This window comes from Mirounga leonina, unplaced genomic scaffold (genome assembly GCF_011800145.1).
Source record: "Mirounga leonina isolate KUSES-001 unplaced genomic scaffold, KU_Mleo_1.0 Mir_82, whole genome shotgun sequence".
NCBI classification, from domain to species: Eukaryota; Metazoa; Chordata; class Mammalia; order Carnivora; family Phocidae; genus Mirounga; species Mirounga leonina.
In genome coordinates this window covers 46,413,151-46,437,102 of record NW_023270825.1, presented here as the reverse complement: position 1 = coordinate 46,437,102, position 23,952 = coordinate 46,413,151, and the positions used below count along the sequence as shown (strand labels likewise).

Below are 23,952 nucleotides of genomic sequence, written 5' to 3'. Positions count from 1 at the left end.
GTTTATGGTTTAGCTGGTAGAATGGGTATCATATTACATGCAAATGATGAATCACTGAACTCTGCCTCTGAAACTAATAATGCAATATATGTTAATTGAATTTAAGTAAAATAAAGTAAAAAAAAGAAAAGGTATATCGTATTGGCAAGTGATAGTTGAATTTCTTAGAAATAAGTATTTTCTTTCCAAACTGAATATAAAGCCTTTCAGCCTTTTATCCTCATGAGATGACAACCTTAAATATTTAGGCTTGCCTATGATTTTGGCTTCAGAGCTGGAGAGTTACATGGTTTGAAACCTATAAAATCTAGTGCCTTCAGAATATAACTATGACATTATATTCAACATTCTAACCTCTGAGAAAAGGTAGAAAGCTAAAAAAAAAAAATAAGCAGCAAAAATAGTCTTACCAGAGTTTTCAATAATGTAATAATTTAGAATATTGTCAGATATGAGAGTGTATGTAATATAGTGAAAATACTAATGCTTTGAAATCTTAGTAGTTTAAAAAGTAGAATATACCATTATTGATTTAATATGTACTCGTGATTTTCTTAAAGCTTATAGTAAAGTAGGGATGCAGAAAGATGAGCAAAGTTATTTTTTTTTTTTTTTAAGATTTTATTTATTTATTTGCGAGAGAGAATGAGAGACAGAGAGCACGAGAGGGAGGAGGGTCAGAGGGAGAAGCAGTCTCCCCGCTGAGCAGGGAGCCCGATGCGGGACTCGATCCCAGGACTCCAGGATCATGACCTGAGCCGAAGGCAGTCGCTTAACCGACTGAGCCACCCAGGCACCCTGAGCAAAGTTATTTTAAGTCACAAACTTTCTAATCCTGGGATTTCTCCTTCTGTTTTTCTTCTTTGGTGCTTAATTGTCCATTATACAAGAAAAACATACTTTTTCATATGATTTTATTTCTGTAGGATAAAAGGGAAATTGAAGCTTCTCTGACCCTTGGATTGACCATGCGGGGAATACAGATTTTTCAGGTTAGTAAATGAGAAATAAGTGTCAAATGGTATCTACTATGTCTTACATTGGCATTGCACCTGCCTGCTCCTTGGTAGATTCACTGGTTCATTTCTGGCCATTGATTGGTCATTACTTCTTGTTTGTCCAGTACAAATGTGAATGATGTAGGATAGATGAAGTGATACAGTCCAAACCTCAACAGTAATAAGTCCTCCAGAACAGAAAATAATAAGCCAAAGATTGGCCCAGGTTCATCACTAATAGATCCTTAATATCCAGACATTCTTCTTCGTGGGTATTAATTTTATATATTCTCTTTTATCCTCTGGAGCATTATAACTGTGCAAAGAAAAAAATGACATTTTAATACAGTGCCAGACCAGACATTTTAATTTCCATTACACTTTCTGATAAAGCCTGTCCCTTGAATAAGTAATAACTGTCACACTTTTGCAGGCAGAATAGTATTATCCTACAGCCATCAACAGGGAAGAGAGAACGCCTCTTTCTGTGAGACCAAGGAGAATATAAGGATCTCTCATCTTTGGTTTAGGCAAATATCCAGTTATGAAAGTCTAAGTGCCTTTTCTCATCTCTTGAATGCCTGAGTCTTGGACTTTTTATTTAAATTTAGGGATAGGCTCAAAGGGAAAAGATTACCTTGAAAGACCAGTTAATGCAGTCACTCAGGAACCCAGAGCTACAGTTTGGTATCACTAATCTTTTAATTACTGTCTGAACATCTCCAAAGAGAGTTGAGGACCCCTTTCAGATTTTAATTACCACATTTTAGTTTTCCAGGAGAGAAGTTACAGCCGTTGTAGAGTGTCTGGCATTTTCCTCCATAACACTGTGTGCATTATAACTTTTTCCACAGAATTTAGATGAAGAGAAACAGTTACTTTATGATTTCCCCTGGACAAATGTTGGAAAGTTGGTGTTTGTGGTAAGTTTAAAATAAATGACTAAAAAATAGCACAGTTGTTTGTTTTGTGGATTTTTGTTGTTCCCTCTTCTGTTTTGTTTTTAAAAATAATGTTGTCCCAGGCACAAAAGTTGGTATTTTTTTTAAAAAGTTGACAAAGAAGACAACTAGCTTTCTTCTATTCTTATTATATGTGTTTTAATCCTTGCCACTCATCAGTAGTGAACCTAAAATTAAAGAATCTTATAGCAAAGAAGATAACTAATTTTAATTTGTGGGTCTGGGTCCCACTGCACTATCCTAAGTTACTCTAGTTGCAGAAGAAATGTAGTGGGGGAATGTATAAGATGAGTTTATCAAACAGAATTATTTTTAAAAGCAAAGGGATCAGAAAACAGCCATAATCACAGGATAAATTACTCATAGCATGGGGGTTAGCCAGTTCTTTTGGAAGTTACTTCTTTTGAGCAGAGAATAAAGAGTGATACAACAAGATGTTTCTATTAATATCTAACTCTTTGAAACTCATCATTATAAAGAAAGGTCTACAGTTCTCAATAGGAAAAATGCTGTTATTTTTAGAATATTGAGAATAGTATCCTTTTTTTATTGTAAGAGCAAATTCATGATTTTTCCTAGGTGTTTCTCTACCTTGCCAGCTATATCTGGTTTTTGGTAGGGTTCAAAGAATTACAGTTAATAATATGTATATCTAGTGGTCATTAAAATCCATATTTTTTTCTTTGTTCAGAAATTGTTGGGAAAAATGGACAAAGAAAGGAGGAAAATAAGGTTTTGTACACATGTGCCTCTCTCCCATAAGGAAGATGGCCTATATAAATAGAGGGCTGTATTGCCAAACAGCATTCGGGCACTGACTTCACACTGCCCTGTGAAGTCAAAAGACCTGTTCCTGACTTTACATTATTTTAATTACTTGGGCACAGTTCAATCTGATTCCACTTTACTGATACATCGAATGGGGCCTGACCTGCCTCCTCTTCACTTGCTGTCTCTCATCCAGGCCCTTTGTAAAAGAATCTGAGCGATATGAAAATGAGCAAATTATTACCCCACTTGGCCCTGTCATGTCCCAAATTGAGTAGTAATAAAATGCACTTATGAAATTGAGTGTTTTCAGGGTCCTGGACTCAGTGGTTCCTGAACTGAGTTGTGCATCAGCCTCATCTGAGGAGCTTAAGATAAAAATTTCTGAGCCTCATCCTCCTCCCCAAGAGATTTTTGATTCAGTGAGTGTGCACTGGGGACCAGGCATCTATTTTGATGAATTTCCCAGATGATTCTTGTCATGGCCAGCCCAGTCCTGCCCAAGTTGTAGTACCTTGAGCAAGTTACTTAACCTGTGTGCCTTGGTTTTTTTGTTCCCAACTGGGGATAATTGGTCCTCCCTCATAGGCTTAATTGTGAGGATTAAATGAGTTAATACCTGCCGAGTGCTCATTAAGTGGCAGTTATTACCATCCTGGCATTGGGATCCACTAGTGGTTCCTTTAAAATGAAAAGTCGAAGGGTGAGAACTCCATCCCCAACTGATATACACAAAGCCTTATTGTTTTGTTTTGACTTTAAGTGTGTAGTTAGAAGATGCCTCCCTCTTTGCTTTACTTCTCCACTCTGGCTGAGAATTGTTATGTCTGGAATATTCCTTTTGCAGTCCTGCCGCCGTATTCATTAATAGGAGAGGTGAAGGAATTTATACTATCCCATAACTATAAGAAACTTTGCCAAACTCTCACCCTCAACTTATGTTAATGAACTTTGTTAATGATCCCAGGCTTAAAGAATGAGATTCCTTATATCTCTACTGATAGAGATAATTATATCTCTTCCTTTCTCATCCCTCCAACTGTCCCTCTAGCTTCCAGCTCCCCCTTTTTTTTAAGACACTGCATGCCCAACGTGGGGCTTGAACTCACCATCCTGAGATCAAGAGTTGCATACTCTTACTGACTGAGTCAGCCAGGTGCCTACCCTCCGTCCAGCCTCCCTCTTTGATCCAGCTAAAGAAGTTTTTCCATTTCTTTTCTTAACCCTAAATAGGAATTAGTAGTGTTTTCTATCAAAACTCCTTATTTCCTCCCCTGAGTTTATCACAAATGATAGTTATTTTGTGTTTATGTACCATCTCTCCCACCAGAATATCTCTCTGAAGATAGGGACCTTGTCTGCCCTGTTCACTGTCATTTTCTCAGTGACTAGCACAGTGTTTGGTACATAGTGTTTAACAAATATTTGAATGCATTATGCTTCTAGAATCTGTCATCTTGTTTGCTGAATTAGGGTGTTGGAATTGCATTTGAAGATGCTTTCATGATGGGCCCTTCTCTATTGTGTAAATGGCCCCACTAGCCAGAGAAACCGAAGATACTCCTCGACCATCATACCCAAGTCAGTGTTTACTGGAAGACCCTGGCTAGACACTTCCCTGAATTTTTGGTAAACCTTGTCCTGTGACATTTTTGAATGGAAAAACAACAATTTATCTCTCAGTGAATTTTGAATGGAGCTTTCTACATCTAGTTCTGAGCCTGTGGTTTTCCTTACTAAAAAGAGAGTGAAGGGGACCTTGGCTGGTGAGAGACTTCTCTTCCCAAATCCGACTCATGCTTTTGCTCCACAGGGTAAGAAATTTGAGATTTTGCCAGATGGCTTGCCCTCGGCCAGGAAGCTCATCTACTACACGGGGTGCCCCATGCGTTCCCGACACCTCCTGCAGCTCCTCAGCAACAGCCACCGTCTCTACATGAATCTGCAGCCTGTGTTGCGCCACATCCGGAAGCTGGAGGAGAACGAAGGTATGGCGCAGCGGGGGGGGGGCAAGTGGTGCCTTTGCCGCCTGTGGCCCCTTGCTCCTGAGAGCCCTGAAGAAGAGGCCCCGAGGGTTGGGCTTCTCCAGATTCAGAGCAGCGTTCCTGTTCACATCTCATCACTGTCCTGGAAGACCAGGGTTAGCCTTGAGGCCCACCAGCTGTAGCACCTGTCCAGAATACCTGAGGTTATCGCTGTCATTTAGCTGTCCCTGAGTACAGTCTCTTTAAATTTTCCCACACTTGCCTTGAAGACCCTTACAGAAAGCCACCACATGAAGGTGCAGGCCAAGGTTTATCTGCGACTCAGAGCACCTTGGAATCTGGAATTTTTTTCCAGTGCAGTTATTCCTTAGATTAGAGTGACAATAAAGGTGGGTGACAGAAATGTCTCCAGTCTCTCTTATAGACTGCCAGGAGGCCCCCAAGTCGAGGTGAGCAGAATGACAAAGGAGAAAGAAGTTTTCACTCAAGGATTTTGTAAGCCAGTCCTGTGGGGGCTTTGCTGAGACACAGAAAAGAGCAATCCATTTGGGGCCCCTGAAAAGGGGGACGAGTCATGGTAAGGAAGAGGAAGGCAGCAGACTTCAGCTCTACAATATGAACCTGACAGCCCTTTATCTTGAGCTGTGGCACCCCAGGGTGACTCCATTTAACACACTCCAGCTTCTAATCCCCCCAGATGCTACTTTGTATATTTGCCTATTTTAATGTCTTCAATTTGTTTTGCAAATTCACATTGTAGTAATTCTTATAATTCAATTAGATTAGATTTAGGATATCTGCATGAACATTTGGATGCAGATTCATATCTTGGGTCCATGTCTGAAACAAATATTGACCTCTTGGACCCCACCTTTCCCACAGAAACCAGGCAAATACCTGTCCTCTTAACCAAAAAACCATATAGAGGTTTGCACATCTGATTGGTATCTCTCAAAAGCTATCTCTAACTAAATGAGACACAGTTTGGAGATGCCATTGCATTTTAAGCAGCCATCAGAACATGAATCATCCCCCACTGTCTGCCACCAAAGTGCTTCTGTCTTTGGAGAGAATTGGCATAACTGCCAGATGTATTGGCTTCCTCTGCTGCCACACAGCCAGTTCCTCCCCACGGTGACTCATCGGTAGAACAGATACATCTCTCCAATGCTGACATGAATATCAGGAGGAATGAAGATGGGACAGAAGCACCAAGGAAACTTGGAAGAATAGGTGACCTCAGTGTAGAGCCCATCATTTGCCAAATTGGCCACATTCCTAAGTGGCCAGGTTATGGGGCCTTGAGAAATTCATTCCATGACCTTTGCCATCAGCATTTTCATAAATTCTTATTTAGATGACCTTAAGGGGAGCACTTTAGAGCCTGAGAGAATTCATGAACTTCCCTTACAGGTTCTAAGGTAAAATTACAAGGAATTTTCAGTTGTTCGAGGGCAGGGTTTTGTCTCTTACCATACATAGTACTACATGCATATTTGGGGGCTTACATGAGGAGGGCAATGAAGGAGTGATAAAGGTGTAAATTGGATTTTTTATTTGGATAAATGTAGATAGATTTGAGGGGACATCTCTCTTTTTCTTCTAAAGAAAACATACTTAGTTTCTTCTACTTAGAGATTCTTCTAGGTCTAAAGAAAACCTGAACTAAGTTTTTCTGGGCCAGCCTTGACCTGACTCCATTTATCTCATCCACACGTAAGGGCTTCATTCTTACAAGAAAGCTCTTTTCCCAGTGTCCATTTAGTCAAACAAACAAACAAAAAACCCAGCACAAAAAGAGACTGTATTTTCCTTTTATTGAGAGTCACCTTGTCTGAAATACTCTTTTAGCATTTTATAGTAGAAAATGATCACAAGAATTCTTCCATAGCATTAAAAGCTTTTGTCATGAGAAAGGTTTTTTAACCCAACTTGATTCAACAGTTGGAGCTTATTCTTAGGTCTTATGTCAAGAGGTCACACTGACTGCATTCTGTTCCAAAATCATGTATAAAAAGCTTTGTGGTCTCTGGGCTTCTACAACAAAGGGAATACAAAGAACACCAACATATTGATGATTTGTGCAGTTGACACCATTGATTACTAGGGAGGTGTGAGGGGTTGCATTTTGAAGGTCTTAGAATAAATTTCAGAATTTATTCTGAAATAAATTACATAATTTATTAGAATTACGTAAACATTTCCTTCAGTTTGTAACAGAGTAGTGTGACACTTCTTAACTGTTTGCACTGGGTCTAAGTGATTCAGCCCTAAGAAGGGAACACTGGCCAGCCACATAAAACACCGAGGCTGCTCTGACACGTTGAGAGGAAGTAGATTTAGGCTAGGCTCCTATGAGGTAGAGAATGGGTTGGTGAGTGCTTATGTTCTGGTATAGTAATGAATATAGAGTAACTGTAATTGAGTCTGAACCTCTGGGAAAGGTTGGGAGTAAAAGGGCTATTTGTAAAAAGGTAGAAAAGCTTTTAAGTTATTAGATCCATAATTCCCAATTGTCTTAGAATTCCAGCACCCTGAAGAATTTTTTAGAAAACTATTTTCTCTTTGCTTTCCACCTTCCAAGTGCCCCATGGCTATTATTTTGAAACTACCGTGAATAGAAATTGTATGAGAATTTTGCAAACCCCTTTAGGTCTCCATCTTCATCTCAACCACTGTTGCCTTCAGAAAATAGGAATCTTTAGAACCCAGTCTCGCTCTAAAAGATGGATTGTAGATGATGAACGTGAGACTTGTCTCAGATGTGTGTGCATTGGGCTCTGGTATCCAACCCCAGTCTGCTTTCCGTGTGGGCTATATGCATACTCGCTGCTGTGGTGCAGCCTGATTCCTTAGAATTGATAGGAATGGCCCGGGTGCAGAAACGTACATTGCTTCCTGGAAAGCATACCTTCTCTTTCTGCTGATGCTCCTTCCCTCTCTGGGGAGCCCGTGGTGATTATACTTCAGAGTTGGGTTTAGACATCAGGAGTGCAAGTGTTTTCACTTACCCAAGAAACAAGACAATTAAATCCATCAATAGGCCCCTGAGAACCCAATTAGTCTACAAGTTAGCAGTTTCTGAAATAATATCAATTTAACCTTCCCCAAGTGCATTCTCCATCTTTCACATTGTTCTAATGTGTTATTTCTCATCAGTGTTAAGAATACAAAGAATCTGAACTACTTCGCTGTTTTAAAATTTTGACGTGTAACACAAAGGTATTATTGTATACCTGCAACTCAGTTGTGATTGGTGCTTTAATGTAATGGTTAGTTAAGCATTTGATAAAAGGGACTTTCTAATATGTCTTTGTGTTAAAGAATGGCACTGACCTATGAAAGAACAGTTTTATCAGTCAGAGGCCACACAGGTATAAATCACCAAATAGGTATCTATTATCTAAATAGATAATAAAGCCTCACTAGTTCACCCCAGATGGAGAAAAGGAGTCTTCATTAATGAAAAACTGAATTTTAGAACTCTTTGGAAGAAATTTGCAGAAGAATAGTTCTATTTTAAATTATATTCAACAGTCAGAACTAAACTAATTACAGGCCAAATTGAATAAATAAAATCAATGGCAATTAGTATAATTCTATTTCTTTAACAGTCTTCTATAACAGTGCTTCTGAAATTATTTTAAAATTTCCAATCTGTTGTGGACTGATCTTCGGCATAATGCAAAATCACAACAGTGGCTGGCATGGCGATGTCCCATCGCTCTAAAAACTTCTGAGTATTTATTCCCACTTACTGAACCCATGTCACTGTGGACCCATAGCAGTTTGCAGACAAGAGGTGGCCTGGCGACTCTACACGGAAGAGCACTCTTCTCCAGTTTTGAAGCTTTAAAACTCCTGGAGTGGTTCAAATACTCCCTCATATCTGTTGTTCCGGCTGATACTCATTTGCAGTCTTCTGAAGTTGAGCTCCTGTCCCAGTCCTCACCACCCCCAGCCCCTAGATTCTGGGTGTGCAGCCCCCTGCCTCTTGGCCGGGTGACTCACTTCCGCTCCCCGGCCGTGCGCTCTGGGTTGGTTGACTGTAACGGCGCGCTCTGCTCCTCCCCACGCAGAGAAGAAGCAGTACCGGGAGTCTTACATCAGTGACAGCCTGGACCTCGACGTGGACCAGCTGGAAAAGCGGTCCCGGGCCAGCGGGAGCAGCGCGGGCAGCGGGAAGCACAGGCGCCTGTCCCGGCACTCCACCGCCAGCCACAGCAGCTCCCACACCTCGGGCATCGAGGCGGACCCCAAGCCCCGGGACGCGGGGCCGGAGGACAGCTACTCCGGCAGCGCGGTCCACCGCAAGCTGAGAACCTGCAGCTCCATGACCAGCCACGGCAGCTCGCACACCTCCGGAGTGGAGAGCAGCGGCAAGGACCGGCTCGAGGAGGACTCGCAGGACGACGGTGAGCCGCCCGCCGGGGCTCGCCCGGCTCGCCCGGCTCGCCGCGCTGCCCCGCCGGCCCCGGCCCCGGCCCCCTCCTCCGGCTGGCCTAGTATTATTTTCACATAGCGGTCCTGGAGAGTTGATGTGTGGGGCGCCGCTCCAAGTAGTAGTAGCCGAGAAGGGGGGGGTTTCATCCCCCCCCCCCCCCCCCCCCCCCCGATTTGGTGGAGTTGCTTGGGTGTGAAGAAAGCGTTCCTCTGGCGGTGAGATCCGTGGCAGCCACAGGCTTGGATGCTGGTGGCTTCCGAGGCCTAGCGGTTTCTGTGGAGTAGAGTAGAGGTCAGCCCTGCGGCGCTCACGGCTGCGTTTCTGATTCCCAGGTTAAATAGGCATTGGTTAGGACAGCAGAGTAGATGCAGTGATAGTGACAGAAATGTCTTCAACTTTTTGCAGGGGGAAAAAAAAAAAGATTTGAGCCCAGGCCATTGGTTATTTAGTATTTCTTAAATTCCTCCTATGCAACTGGAACTCTGGGAATAGAATAGAAATTAGCACCTGGCTGCTTAACTCTCTGTTAAGGAGATAAAACGAGACCTCCAGCCAAACGTAGCTCATGTGTGCATCCTTTTTATTATTTTACTGCCTCAAGTGCTATAGCAGTCAGGTTTGGGAAAAAGATACTGACTTCATTAAGGACAAATGCAGCACATTTGCTTGGTTTGGTTCCTATAGAATTCATGCGGATCTCAAATGAAGTCCCTGAAATGCCTTGTGAGTAGGCAGCAATGGGAAATGGGGAGCTTCGTGAACTACTCATTGTGCTGCGGCCTTAGGCAAACAGCCTGTCAGTCTCAGTTTACCCTTTGTCATCTCAGCAAGGTGCTATAGCTCTTTCCTTCTTTTTAATTTTTTTTAGGATTTAATTTATTATTTATTTTAGAGAGCGCATGCGAGCATGAGCATGTACAAAGGGTGGAGCAGAGCGAGAGGGACAAACAGACTCTGTGCTGAGTGAGGAGCCTGATTCAGGACTCGCTCTCACAAGCCTGAGATCAGGACCTGAGCAGAAATCAAGCGTCAGTTAACTGAGCCACCCAGGCGCCCCTTTCTCTTTCCCTCTTTCTTAAAGAGTAAAGAATAATTGACAGTCAAATCATGGCATGAGAAGACATGTAGATAAACGGCGATCCTGTGAAAAAAGAGAACAAATTCATCTAGTTGAGAATTGTCCCTAGAGTTTCCTATTGTAGATTCTTATTAGCAAATCTGTTTTAGAATATGGATAATCACATAGCCTCCCTCAAAGTATGGCTATGAATTCTGGTGTCCATTTACCTTCATATCCCCAAATGTCTTTTCCTTCTTCTGTGTCAGAAATAGAGATGCTGGTCGATGACCCCAGGGACCTGGAGCAGATGAATGAAGAGTCTCTGGAAGTCAGCCCAGACATGTGCATCTATATCACTGAGGACATGCTCATGTCGCGGAAGCTGAATGGACACTCTGGTGAGCTCTTAAGGGAAGTTCTCCTTAAGCAGTGGACTGTCCCAGGCTGAGAAGCAGGTGCCTCAGAAAATAGAAGGGTTGGGTGGGGCTCTAGGTCCGACAGGACTGGAATCAGAACCTTTCCAAGTCAGTACCATAGACTACAGGATTGAGTTTCTTCTGAGGAAGAAAGGGAAAGGAAGGGGAGGAAGCACCTAGGATTGGGAATTAGCATCTTCTACCGCAAGCGCTGGACAAAGTGGTAAAATACAGTTTTCTCTTGTTGTTGTTTTGTTTTGCTGTTTTAAACGATAATCAGAGAATCCTGTACTACATCTAGAAGGGGCCTCAGAGACCTTTTTACAGATGAGAAATCCTGTAGATTAGGGGGACAAATGCTGTGTGGCTAGAAACACAAGTCAGGTCTCCGGGTTTGTTTTGTATTGTTTTCCCCACCATATCATACTGGGTGTAGGAGTCTAGAGGAAAGAGGTGTCAAAAAAGTTTGACATAAGAAGACATTCTTACTAAATCCCATATTCGATTAACTCTATTAGAAAAAATGCATTCACTGGAACCCTAGTATAAGGTTATATAATACGTAATATCTATTTCTACCAAATAAAAGATGTTACCCTAAAAAAAAAAAATCAAACAGCACTATGGGTTTTGTTTTTAAGCCTCAGTCACTCCTAATGGCTCTTGTCACATTTCATGACTTGGTCTCCGTTCTGTACAAAAACGCGTTAGGAATCAGCAGTGTGGACATGGCGCAGGTGCTTATTGTTCAGCCATGTCGAGCTTTGAGTGAAAGACCCTGTTTACAATGGGGTGACCTGTGATTGCTCTGTCAAGACCCACGGTCCCCAATAGTGAGCATCACCCCTGCAACAGGTGCTGGGAATCAGAGATGAACAAGGCCAGCACACATGGTCCTCTCATCCTGGCATTTAATCTGTAATTTCACTTGTTGACCTATGGCCTCCAGATGCTCCGCCAGGAGCCAGCCTGCCAGTGGTTACAGAGAATCCTTCTGCTGAACCAACACAGATTCGTCAGGCTGCTTGCTCTAGTCACGCTTAGAGTTCTTGTACCAAACTTGGCCCCTTTTGTTTTTTGCCCATTTGCTTTATTACACAGACATTTTTCCTTATAAATACATTTTAATATATATTAAATATAAACATACAATTATATGCACATTATAGGTGCATGGATATCATGCTCTCGATGCATGCATGTGTATTGTTGTGGAAAGAAAATGGTATAAACAATACATACCAAAGTGTCTATGGGACGAGGAGGTGTGAGGGAAGCAGAGTTTTGCTTTTTATTTATATATTTCTATGTTTAATTTTTATGATAAGATTTTGTAATTTTGAATAAAGTATAAATAAGGTAGCGGTTTAAAAAGATTTATATACAAAAAATACTTCTTGTAATGTTATTTATAATAGCAAAGAAAAGGAAAAAGAACCTAAACAGTTAACAATGAAAAGTTGTGTTCTGGCCATTAAGTAATGAGATTTTCAAAGGATATTTAATAATATGAGAAAGATAGGCAGGAAAAACAGCACAAATTGTATAAACAGTAGGATCTCAAATTATAAAAATATATATGTGTATGTGGAAAAATACATAAAAATATTAATAGCCTTTTCTCTGGATGATGGGGTTATAGATGATCTTATTTTCTTTCTTGCATCATCCTACTTTTCCAAATTCTTTACAGTTTGAGCATTTAAACATTGTTTTTAAAATGTGGAGCTGAGATTGAGTAGTGATAAAAGTTAGGTAGATGTCGGTTTAGTATTCTGACCACCAGACTTGATGCTGATTTATCCAATGCAGAGTCTGGGTTTGGGAGCAGATTATTTACAGGCATAGTGGCCAAGAGCACAGTTACCAGGAAATCCAGGAGGACCCATCCCAGGTCCTAGTGCACTAGTCCACATCTTTCTGTGAGATTTGTTAAGAGTTTAAAGCTTTTTAAAATACAAGGATATTCTAGGGGCGCCTGGGTGGCTCAGTTGGTTAAGCAACTGCCTTCGGCTCAGGTCATGATCCTGGAGTCCCAGGATCGAGTCCCGCATCGGGCTCCCTGCTCGGCAGGGAGTCTGTTTCTCCCTCTGACCCTCCCCCCTCTCCTGCTCTCTCTCTCTCATTCTCTCTCAAATAAATAAATAAAAATCTTAAAAAAAAAAATAAATAAATAAATAAAATACAAGGATATTCTAAAGAAAGACCCCCTACTAAAGCAGTCTGTACCACCCCCAAAACATAAATATCCACCTGAGAGTTTTTAAACTGTCTACATGTAAACCAAGAATGTCTTCCTTTTGTGTTTCAGTTGAATTAATTATCAAACACTTAATATATGCAAGGCCTATATTAGTCACTTGAATCATGAGTCATTTCTAAAGAGTAAAGAGAATACAAAAGGCCATTTCTGAGGTTATTAGCAGTAGCTAAATAAAAATCCCATTACTCAGGGTTCTTTTTTTATAAGGTGAGAATGTACTTTACCTGAGAAGCCATTTGGCCTTGAGGCTCTGGGATTTGACTGATGTGCTTCATCTGCCTGCAAGAAAAATGTCAGTGGTCATCTTCACTCGTGTCTCCAGTTCTTGTTAGTGGTTTTATCGCCGGAAACATTGGTTTCTGGTGCTTCACTCACGTGTCACAGACGCAGAGGGAGGTTTCAGCCCTGGATTTCTGTTGCCAAAGTATTAGCGGATTGCCCCTGAGTGCTAGGGTGATTAGGGGCCCTGTTGCTCTCAGAGGTACAGAACCGAATGTTCAGGGCAACCTCCCATTTGTGGCCTTTCCCCGGTAGGATCTGCTGCAGGAGGCGAGTGCCACAGGGCCCCTGTCAGCCCGAGGCGTTCCTGTGAGCTGAGTGTGTCCTGCAGGCAGGCCCGACACCTTGCCCTTGCCATGCATTTGCTCTTCAGTCATCCTTAAACTCTGTGGGATGAATGCTGCTTGCAGCCCCACTTCATAGGAGACTTAAGACACAGGGAGGCACAGTCACTGGCCAGCATACACAGCCAATTACTCGTCTGGGCCCAGTTCCATCCCAGATCCGTGTGACTCCAGAGGTCAGACCCCCCACTAAACCACTGCACATCTAAGGGGAAGCAAGCATAGAATGCCATGTCGCGGTTCAGCTGGGGTTAAGTTCAGACTTTGTGCTCTGTGGAACGTGGAGAAACTTGAGGCGATAAACTGCTTTACACCTACAGTCTTTCTTTTTGTTACTTCATAAATAGCTTAATGAGAAGTTGTCGTTTAGAAAAATCAGACTCTAAACTCCTTCCTGTCCTCTAACCCCACATTTACTCCTCTCCCGCTCCTCCCTATTTACTGTAAGACAAGAGACAGAATCTGTTCCGTCCTGGCTGTCCACCACGGAAGAGTAACAGATTTTTCAGTAATGGTTAATATTTGACCTCTCAATCTTGGTGGTTGTATATGTCAGATATGTGGCAAGAGGTATGACTAACAGGAAATCTTCTCTGTTTTGTTTTTTTTTTTTTCTTCTTCTTCTGTGTTTTACTTTAGGGTTGATTGTGAAAGAAATCGGTTCTTCTAGCTCCAGCTCCTCAGAAACCGTTGTCAAGCTTCGCGGCCAGAGCACTGATTCTCTTCCGCAGGTACAGAAGGGATTGGAAAATTTAAATTGGGTACTAAAGCTATAGAAAACTAAATAGAACTTAGAGTTATATTTATATAAATGAGCAAAAAATTTAAAAAACCCTAAGGAAATGATTCTTACTAGGGACATTTCAGTTTTGTTCTGAATTTATGTCCATTTTATTTGCTAGTTGCATTCATCTTTAAGTTGATTTCTATTTGGATAAATTGTATACTTTAACACTTTTTATAGCTGGGAAGCCTCTAGACCTCAAACTTCAGGTTAACTGTGTGTGTGTGTGTGTGTGTGTGTATTTATTACCTCAACAACTGGGAGAATAATTTTCTCGTCAGGTGTGTCATGGCAGAAATGTGTCCACACTCTGATTTTTCCATTCAGATTGAATTTTCTAAGCATGCTGAGTGAGGCTGTTCGATAACCTGTGATCGCTGGCTAGACTATTAAAATATCAAAAGATAAAACACTCTGAAACTCATGGTTGCAGCATCTGGATTTATTCTGCAACTGATTCTCACCTCTGCTTCCTGAGCATTCTCTTGCTCTCTCCTTTTATGCGTCTCTCTCGGAACGTCTCTTTTTTGTTTTTTTGTCTTCTGTGTGTGCTTCTCTCCTCCCTTTTCGCTCTCTCATTTAAGTAGCCTTAATGTGCACCTGATGTTTTATTAAATATTTTTTTGAGTGCTCCAGTGAGTCATTGCTAAAGCAGTATGTGTAGCATGATGATTACAAGCTCCAGGGTCACACTGCTCAGGTTTGCCCCCCCAGTTCTACCCGCCCCCCACCCCACCCCGCCCCCGCCGGCGGTATTAGGTCTGACTGTACAGAAATGTCCATGGGACACAGCTCGGGATCAGGTTCCACAGTGGCAAGGCGGGAAGCACCGTTGTATGCCTGTCGCATGGATTTGCAGTGAGGACCTAGTGCGTTCTCTGTGGGAGACGCCCGGTGGCCCCTGGGGAGCCTGCCTGAGTACAGGCGATCAGCATCTTCAGGGAGTGCTCAGATGGGTTACTTCCTAATAAAATGTTTTTGGGCTCAGACCCTGTTCTATCCTCCTGGCACTTTTGCCTTTAGCAACACTCGATCACTTAACTCTAACAAGGGTTGGCTTTTGTGGTGTTCAGCAGCACAAGCTGAGAGGGCCATGCCTTGTTTCCTTAAATCACCCAGTAAGTATCTTTCATTCATGCAATTGTCTGAACCACTTTTTAACCTATTTATATTTTCAGCCAGTAGCACTTCTTGGGATAATGAGTTCTAGAAGTCTGCTGCCCGCTGTGTGAAGTATTTGGCAGAATACCACTTAGAGTGTTCGGGAGCTGCCTCTTGCCTCCCAGCCTTTTTTGTACTTTGTATTATTTTTCGATCCAAGAATCCTAGCTTTTTAAAAAAAACAATGCTTTAAATTGTGTTTCTTGAATAATAATTGGTTCGTTTCCCCACTTCTTATTAAAATAATAACAGACCTCAGCATGAGAGTGTTACCATGCTGACTTGTCATATTCTAGTGGGGGAAAAAAAATTGGGCCCTATCTTTACCTATCCAGCCCTATTTTAAGACTGTTTCTTGACAGTTGGGTTCCTGATGTATTTACTTCCTTTGCCTTAGATTATTCATCTGTAAAATGGGGAGAATAATGGCACTGGCCTCGTAGGGCTGACTGGAAGATTGAACGGTCAGGGCCTGCACATAAGGGCTCAGTGCACATTCGCCGCTGTTACTGGTGGTGGTGGTGACATTTTCCCCCCAGGGCCTCAGGGGCCCAGAAATCTCAGATCAGAAATCACACTTTCCGACATACAAAGATTCCATAACCTTCTATGATTTTGCAGCCTCTCTCTTAACAAGAGCAAATACTGCTAACCTCTCACTTTGGTCTATACTCTTAAGGTTGTTTTAACCTTCCCTTATTTTGCAGACTATATGTCGGAAACCAAAGACCTCCACCGATCGACACAGCTTGAGCCTTGATGACATCAGACTTTACCAGAAAGACTTCTTGCGCATTGCAGGTCTATGTCAAGACGCTGCTCAGAGCTACACTTTTGGGTGTGGCCACGAACTGGATGAGGAAGGCCTCTACTGCAACAGCTGCTTGGCTCAGCAGTGTGTCAACATCCAAGATGCTTTTCCAGTCAAAAGAACCAGCAAGTACTTTTCTCTGGATCTCACTCATGATGAAGTTCCAGAGTTTGTTGTATAAAGTACGTCTGCGCACAGCTAGCTCTCCATAGGCCTACAGGCAGCCTGCTGTTGGCTGGAGGCTGGAAAGCCATGGTTCGTTCTTTTAAGTATTGTGCCATATTCTCTTCACCCCAGAACATAGCTCTTTCTTGATGATAACTTGCGATGGAAATAAAAGCCTTGGGACAATTGCACTTTAAGTATTACACAGAGATAAAAGAACTGCGGAGAATGTACAGCAAGACAAGTGCCCGGAAGTTCATGATCCTTTGGAAGGAAATGTGCTTTACTGGTTACCAAGCCTTCGGAATATTGAATCATGGTGTGTTTGTTCCTCGTTTTGTTTCTTCGTTTGATTACGTGACATCGCATTTTTTTTTATCATGTGAAAGATGTTGTTAGGTTTATTTGTTTGCTTGTAATTTTTTTTGTGTGTTTTACTCCCTCACGCACGTGGTTTGAGGGAGGAGAGAAGGGTCTCTCCTTTTAACGGAGAGACCGGTGCCCACTACGTAGCCATTGCTGCCTCACTGGGGCTGTCCCAAAGTGAGCACTAATGAAGTGGTCAAAGTCCTGTAGCTCTAGCAAGCCAAAGATACGGACATACCAGAAGCTCAGCCCAGGTCCAGAAGACGTGAGTGAAGCAATAACCAGAAGGCTCTGTGTGCTATGATGCCTTTTGACTCCTTCACGCCCAGTCGGTGCTGTGTCCCCTTCCTGCTCTCCCTGAAGGCTCTAGGACCCAGTGGAGTTTGTCATCTGAGGAACGAATCAGTGGTGTTCATGTCATTGTGCATTTTGTGGCGTTAACAAAACCAGTTTCTGTTAAAACTGTGGAAATGCCTTAGAAGATGTTTGTGCTTGGTGTTTTGTTTTAATCAAGAACCAATTATGGTAATGCTAGTTTCTGCTTAACCAAAATACCCTAACTGTATGTATATGTTATACATATATAAGTACCTGAGATTGCGTGTGTCTGTATGTGTTTAAAGCTTACTAACTCTTCTTCTTGGCTCCCATGACTGTTCTTGTGTATGTGGTCTTTCTTGTGGAGTATGGAGGATGTGTCACTGAATGAATGATACCTACAGACAATCAGTTAATATATGTAGAGTTAAGAGTGACTGTTTCTCGTGGGTCTTTTGCCGTGATTCTCAGCCCTGGTTGCTTTAAAAACAGTAACGATGTCTGGGTCCCACGTCAGGCCAATAAACTCAGTCTGTTGTAGTGAGGTCCAGGTGGACCTGCCTTCTCCTTTAAAGCTCCGAATGGAGCTAATACGAAACAGGGTTTAAAACCATGGCTCCGGAGGGTGTCTTTCTGTTTTAATTTCGAAGTTAAAAGTGTACAGAGAATGTTAGCGTTTGAGAGAGGGCCATTTTTAAGAGTTACTGCCACTGCTGTTAGGATATAGAATGAAACCACGTCAGGAGAGTGAATCTATTAACCTTTAGATGTACAGTAACAATGTTGTTCGCACTTCAGGAGAGAACTTTAGCACAATGTCTTTCTAGGAGATGTTTGTAATGATTTCATATTTTATAACATTTGTTTACCATATTTTGATAAACCATTTTTTCTATCTGCCAGGTTTTCTTAAAAAAAAAACTATATATTATTTTCTAAAGAAACAGTCATATTTTTATACAAAATTAAGTTTTCAGGTCACAAAGAAATAGATTTCGGGTACAGCGGAACATGCGGTGTTCCCCGTGGGTGGGAGTCAGTATGATAAACGCATGGAGAACACGGACCTGCCCGCCTGGGCCGCCCTTGCACGCCTGCATGTGGGTGTGCACCCGCACTCCAAGCCCGGTCAGATCAGTTCCACCCGACACCGGTAAAGGAACAGAAGTTCTGTAGGGTTCTGTAGTCGTGAAATTATTTTGCTTTTATCAAAAGTTCTAAAAGAACCAAAGTTTCAGATACCAGAATGTACAAAAGTATCTCAGTCTTCTGTACGAAAGGGTAGAAGGACCAGCCAATGACTGCTTCACTTACAAGTAAGTCGTTAAATAATCCACCATTTCGTATAGATGCTTCAGAGACGAGTCCTGGGAGGTTTAACTGTAAAGAGCCCAGATCATAATGTGGTGCATTTCCTTAGCTCTTAGTGTTTCTTGCAAACATCAAGACAAAAGCATATTTAATTAAGTATTTAGTGCTTTATTTTCTCTGTACTTCAACCAGAATCAGGTCTTCAGGGTTTTGCCAGCATTGTTGGTGGTTTTGCACACCCTCTTTTCAGTTGGATTTATGAATAATAGTCTTGTGGGTTTTCAAAAATTGAAACATGCTGAGGAACATTTTTGCTTTTTGATCCAGTTTGCAGCAGAGTTATATATATGTATATGAAAGTCCATTTTGGTTATCGACATTTTGTATTTGGAAATTGTTTTAAACAATAAAAAAGGAAAAGAAACGTATGAAGCTGTAATTTATTCTGCATTTGTTAATATCGTTGCTAGTCGGTATACCCGTTTGGTATATATGGCCTCTCTGCATCTACATTTGTATCTGCAACAATGAGCTTTATATCTACATAAACTGTAAATAATCCTTTCTGTGAAAGGATCATCATATCAGGATGATACCAAAAGTGTGTAAAAGAAAACTGCATTATTTTGTAATGATTTCTTATAGGCATTTCATGGTAAGATTAGCAGTCAATAAAGTTACTTTTTATTTGTCTTTAAAGTGCCTTTTTTTTTTTTTTAAATTAGAGTTCTCAGTGAAGCAAGAGGCATTAAGAAGTGAATGTTTTCTTTGTGTTCTTCTTTCCTATAACAGAGCACCTGGAGGGACATCCTAAAGGTCCAGTGTGGTAGAGCTCCCAGACGGACAGCCCTGTGGCGGGGATGCTCGTGAGGACGGAGGCTGAGCCCTGCCACGTGCTGTGCCCGTCCCACGTGTGTTAGGAGTTCGTGGATTAACTCCTTTCATCCTCATATGCACATAAGGCAGGTGCTAGTCTTCGTCTCAAGTTAGAGATGAAGGAACCAAGGCTCCAAGAGGCTGTGGCAGCCAGCTGTCATGCACGCCCAAGTTGAGGGGCTCAAAGCACTCAGTAAAGTAGAATCTTTTTCATTTTTTTCAATTAAAGTAACCACTTTGGTTTTGCCCACAAAATAATCATCTTTGGCGTGTTACGTTTTCAGTTTTAAACAGTAAGTGATGACGTCTACAAGCATGCAGTCCCCAGGCTGAGGGTGAGGGCCACATGGCACCAAGGATGGAGATGGCACCTCCACTTCCGGTTGGTGGACAGGAGTCTGAAGAGCCCGGTCAGCCTTGTGAAAGGGCGGCCGTTATCGTCCCGTTACCCCGGTTTTCTTCCCTACGGTGGGATTAATAATTCAGAGGGCTGTAAGGGGTTTCAATCAGGTAATAGTTAAAATACGCCCCTGAGGACGAAGGTGGGAGAGAGGAGGGTTTTCAAATCTAACCAACATTTAACTTGTATAGAATTGTGGCCGTTTGGAAGCATACAATCCAAAACCTCAGTAGAGGTGTTACTCGTGAATTTTGCAGTGTATCTGGCAAATTGTGAGTAAAGTGTCTGGTCACCTGCTATGTATCTGACACAACGACACGCATCCTGTCTAATCTTCATAACCCTGCGGGGAGTCAACTCATTTTACAGCCGAGGAAACAGACTTCCCCAAGATCCTGCAGCTCGTAAGTCTGGAGCAGCGTTTGAAACCCAAATCCACCTCCAAAAGCTTTGCTTTTTCTACTACATATACCACGTTATCCACTGCACTTAGAGAAAGTTCAGAATCTAGTACAGAAGACAGACTTACGAGTTTGATACCGCAAGAAATGAAATCATTTGTTGGCACACTTTTTTTGGCCACTCCTATGCCAGACCTGTGGGAGGATTATCTGGGTACTGCTCTGGCGCAGAGGCAGTGAAGACCTTGGGTGGGTAGGGAGTGGCAAGTGGGAAGAATGGAGGTTTTACTCGGAGGAAGAGCCTTGAAGGGGGACTTCTGGCAGATTGGGGTGAGGTAAAAACTGTCCGCGCGAAGATGAGAAGCCAGAGACAACAGTGTTCATTCAGGGACCTTTGGGCTTGAGGAACGACTCTCTCCAGACTGGTCGTGAAAGGCCCTGGGTGCCCAGAGGAGGACACTGAGTTTTTCTCTGGACAGGGAGCCACTGAAGGGGACTATAAAAGGAAGGAGACATACTTGAGAGACATTATTTGAGAGGAATAATGGGATCAGTGCTACTGGAAGATAGGGAGAAGGGGGCAGGACTGGAGAGATGGTGACCCGAACAAGGATGTGGCCACAGGGAGAAGGAAAATTCAAAAACGTAGCTATGCCTCTCTCCCCCTCTCTCTCATTCTCTCCCCTCTTCTCCTCCCTCCCCCCCCACCCCGTCTCTCTCTCTCTCTCTCTCTCTCACACGTCACCTTCTAAGCTAAATACTAGAAAAATAGGCAAGTTTTCCATATTTGGCAACATGCTTGGGAAAGCAAAAAGTTCACTACTGCTTTATATATAATGAATTAAAATCTCTGCACGAATGCTTTGAATGTTAAATATTGGCCCCACGGCCACAAACACTCTCATGTGGAGGCAGTGGTTCTCAAGCTGGGCTGTGACCTGCAGAATTTAAAACACCAATGCCTGGGGTCCAGACCAGAGCTTATGATTTATTTGGTCCGGGTGGGCATGGTACTATGGAAAGTTCGGCTAGTGATGCCAATGTGCATCAGGGGGTAGACTCGTTCTACAGGTGAGCCCAAGCAGTGTAGACCAACCAGGCAACCTGCTCCTGAGCTGGCCTGATCCACACTTGGGCTGAGTTGCATTGCCAGAGTGTCCCAGTTGATTGCATTTTGTGAGAATGACGTTTTCTTTTTACCAATACAGAGGTCAGAGCGTGGACCAATGTTCAAGTCCAGTGAACTCACCATTTCGGGAAGTCTGAATATACCCACATTCTGGAGAGCTGGGTGATACATACATATAGTTGTTTTGCCAAGTATGAGAGTGGAGGTTATGGGAGTTCAGTAAAATACTCGAACATCTCCTCCCTGTCACTTTTATTTGCTTCGTCATTTCTCTGACGCATTATATAAGTTGATCGCTACAGAGAATAATGAATAAAAGTAAGCTAACTTCCACCTAGCCCTTTGATTCTGAAGACATTTATTTGAGTTAATGGAGGAGCCTGACCTCTGAAAAGTCCTGCTCAGATGCCATGAGACATTGTGGGTGATGGAGCTATATACTCTCAAGAGATTAATCGAAGGTCTGTAAACAGGGCACAGCTATAATTAACCAACTCATTACTTAAGATGGGTGTTTACCCATCTGGTGTCAACTGTAGTCAGTGAAGGTCTCCTTATTTTATTACTGTCATTATGGCAAGAGAAGGATTTCATTAAAACAGACAGTTCCCAACTTAGAAAGGAATTATGTTCCAAGTTTGCTTTTAAATTGGTTGCTTGGTGTTTACAACACAACCTCCCCAACTTCCCTAACTAGCCCACAAATGCCTGTTTATCCCAGAGATACTATTGGAGATGATTTTTTTCTGCGAATTAGTAACCATCAACAAAGAGGCCCAGAGTATAAATAAGGTAGACAGAGTGACCCCACAACCAGATACAGAAGACCAGTAATTCAATCTTCAGGTTTTACTTCTCAGAGTACATCCGTACCCAAGTGTAGATAAAAGTAGAAAAAAGCAGTTTGCCTGGGTGGCTCAGTCGGTTAAGCGGCCAACTCTTGATTTCAGCTCAGGTCTTAATCTCAGGGTCGTAAGTTCAAGCCCCAAGTTGGGCTCCACTCTGGGTATGGAGTCTACTTTAAAAAAAAGAAAAAAGCTTCAGGCAAGCCATGTCAAAATAAAGCCACTCTCAGTCAGTTTCTACCTTGGGGTTCCATGAGGGGTGCTTCTAGGGTTTTCCCAACCACATGCCCAGGCTCCAGTCCAGAGCTGCCCAGTCCTGCTCTGCCATCATGAAAGAATTAGCAAGAACGAAGCCAACCCCAAAGGTCAAGTCGCAGGCCCTCTTCTGATCTCCAGGTGGGAGGAAGAGGATGGGTCTAGGAGCTACTTGGAGAAGCAGAAGCCCCAGGGTCTTACTTAGACTCTATCCCTGCGTTGTTACAGAGTATAAATAAGATGCTAAGAAAAAAGTGAAGGAGCCTCTACAGGGGCCTTTAAATGCAACAGCTAAGTGAATGTGGAAGAGCACAGAAGCCACTGGAAGAATTAAAAGAAGGCCTAAATTAATATCCCCATGTTCCTAAAAGAAAAGACCCAATAAGATCAATTTTTCCCCATCAATTTCAATCAAAATCCCAACAATGAAACATCTTAACCAGGATGGAGTAATAAGACACGTTTTGCCCTCTCACCTTACACAACTTTACAAAAAGAAAAAAGTAGGTCTAAGAAATGTTTTTTAAACCTTCAACAATAGTGCAGTAGAGTGAGCACCCCCTCGCCCCCCACCCCCCACGCGCGCGCGCACACACGCGCGCACCAAAGAAAAACAAGGTGAGCCGCGCCATTGTCCCAGTTTACTGCCTGGAGAGTTTCCAGACCACCAAGGGAGGAGGGACCCAGGCGGATCCCAGTGGTCTCCCAGAGTTGAGAAAGCAGGGTGGGTAACTGGGGAGGCCAGCGTAGCTAGAGTCCACAGGGCGGAGTACCGGAAAAGAGAGCGCTGCCCAGAGCAGGGAGGAGAAGCGGGAGCCGGGGAGCGATGGAGAGCGCGCGCATGCGCTCTGGAGGTCGGCGTGAGTTTCTCCCCGTGCTGCGCTGAGCGTTCAGTACGTAGACTGCTCAATTCTTTACCTGTCATCTGGGCCGCTTTCCAGCTGCGGAGTGGACTAGTCACAACAGAGCCATAGGGCCTGCAGAGCCCAATATATTTACTCTTTGGCCCTTTATAGAGAAAAAACCGCCAATTCTTCATCACTGTCATTAATAACAGGAATTCTATGGTATTTTTTTGCCTCTGGAAAAAATGTTCTTACTGGGTCTGTATTTCAAAAAATTCTGGGCTATTCCTTGTAAATAAATGTCTTCAGTGAATTCTGCGTTGAATTGATTATTGATAGTGATTGGGTTTAAATGTACCAACATTCTATTTGATTTTACTTGTGCTCTTCTCTGTTCCTTTTTTCCTCTTTGCCTTCTTTGGGCTTAATGATTTTTATTTCATTTTCTCTCTTATGCTTCTTTATTTATAGTGGTTGCTTTGAAGTTTATAGTATACATCTTTAAGCTCTCATAATCCACCTTCAAATAATATTACACCACTTTAAATATAGTATAAGAAACTTACAACAGAATACTTATTTTTCCCTTTCCTGGTCTTTTTGCAGTTGCAGTACATTTGACTTTTTACATATGTTATAAACTTCAAAACACACTGTTTTTATTCTTGCTTTAAACGGTCAGTTATTTTTAAAAAGATTTAAAATATGAAAAAAATGTGTTTTATATTTACCCACATATTTGCCACTTCTGGGGCTCTCCCTTCTT

General features: G+C 42.4%; 1 protein-coding gene across 4 annotated transcripts in view; it reads left to right on the top strand.

The window, feature by feature from the left end:
* FRMD6 (FERM domain containing 6) overlaps nucleotides 1–19,127 on the top strand; it is a 77,772-nt gene extending 58,645 nt beyond the window's left edge. For all 4 annotated transcript variants that reach the window (XM_034993068.1, XM_034993064.1, XM_034993065.1 and 1 more), the window contains exons 8-14: nucleotides 927–992; nucleotides 1,853–1,921; nucleotides 4,542–4,716; nucleotides 8,793–9,128; nucleotides 10,484–10,615; nucleotides 14,159–14,250; nucleotides 16,172–19,127. In XM_034993068.1, coding sequence (XP_034848959.1) covers nucleotides 927–992; nucleotides 1,853–1,921; nucleotides 4,542–4,716; nucleotides 8,793–9,128; nucleotides 10,484–10,615; nucleotides 14,159–14,250; nucleotides 16,172–16,456 — 1,155 coding nt within the window. In that variant the 3' untranslated portion in view covers nucleotides 16,457–19,127. The remainder of the gene's footprint in view (nucleotides 1–926; nucleotides 993–1,852; nucleotides 1,922–4,541; nucleotides 4,717–8,792; nucleotides 9,129–10,483; nucleotides 10,616–14,158; nucleotides 14,251–16,171) is intronic.
* The last annotated feature ends 4,825 nt before the right edge of the window (nucleotides 19,128–23,952 follow it).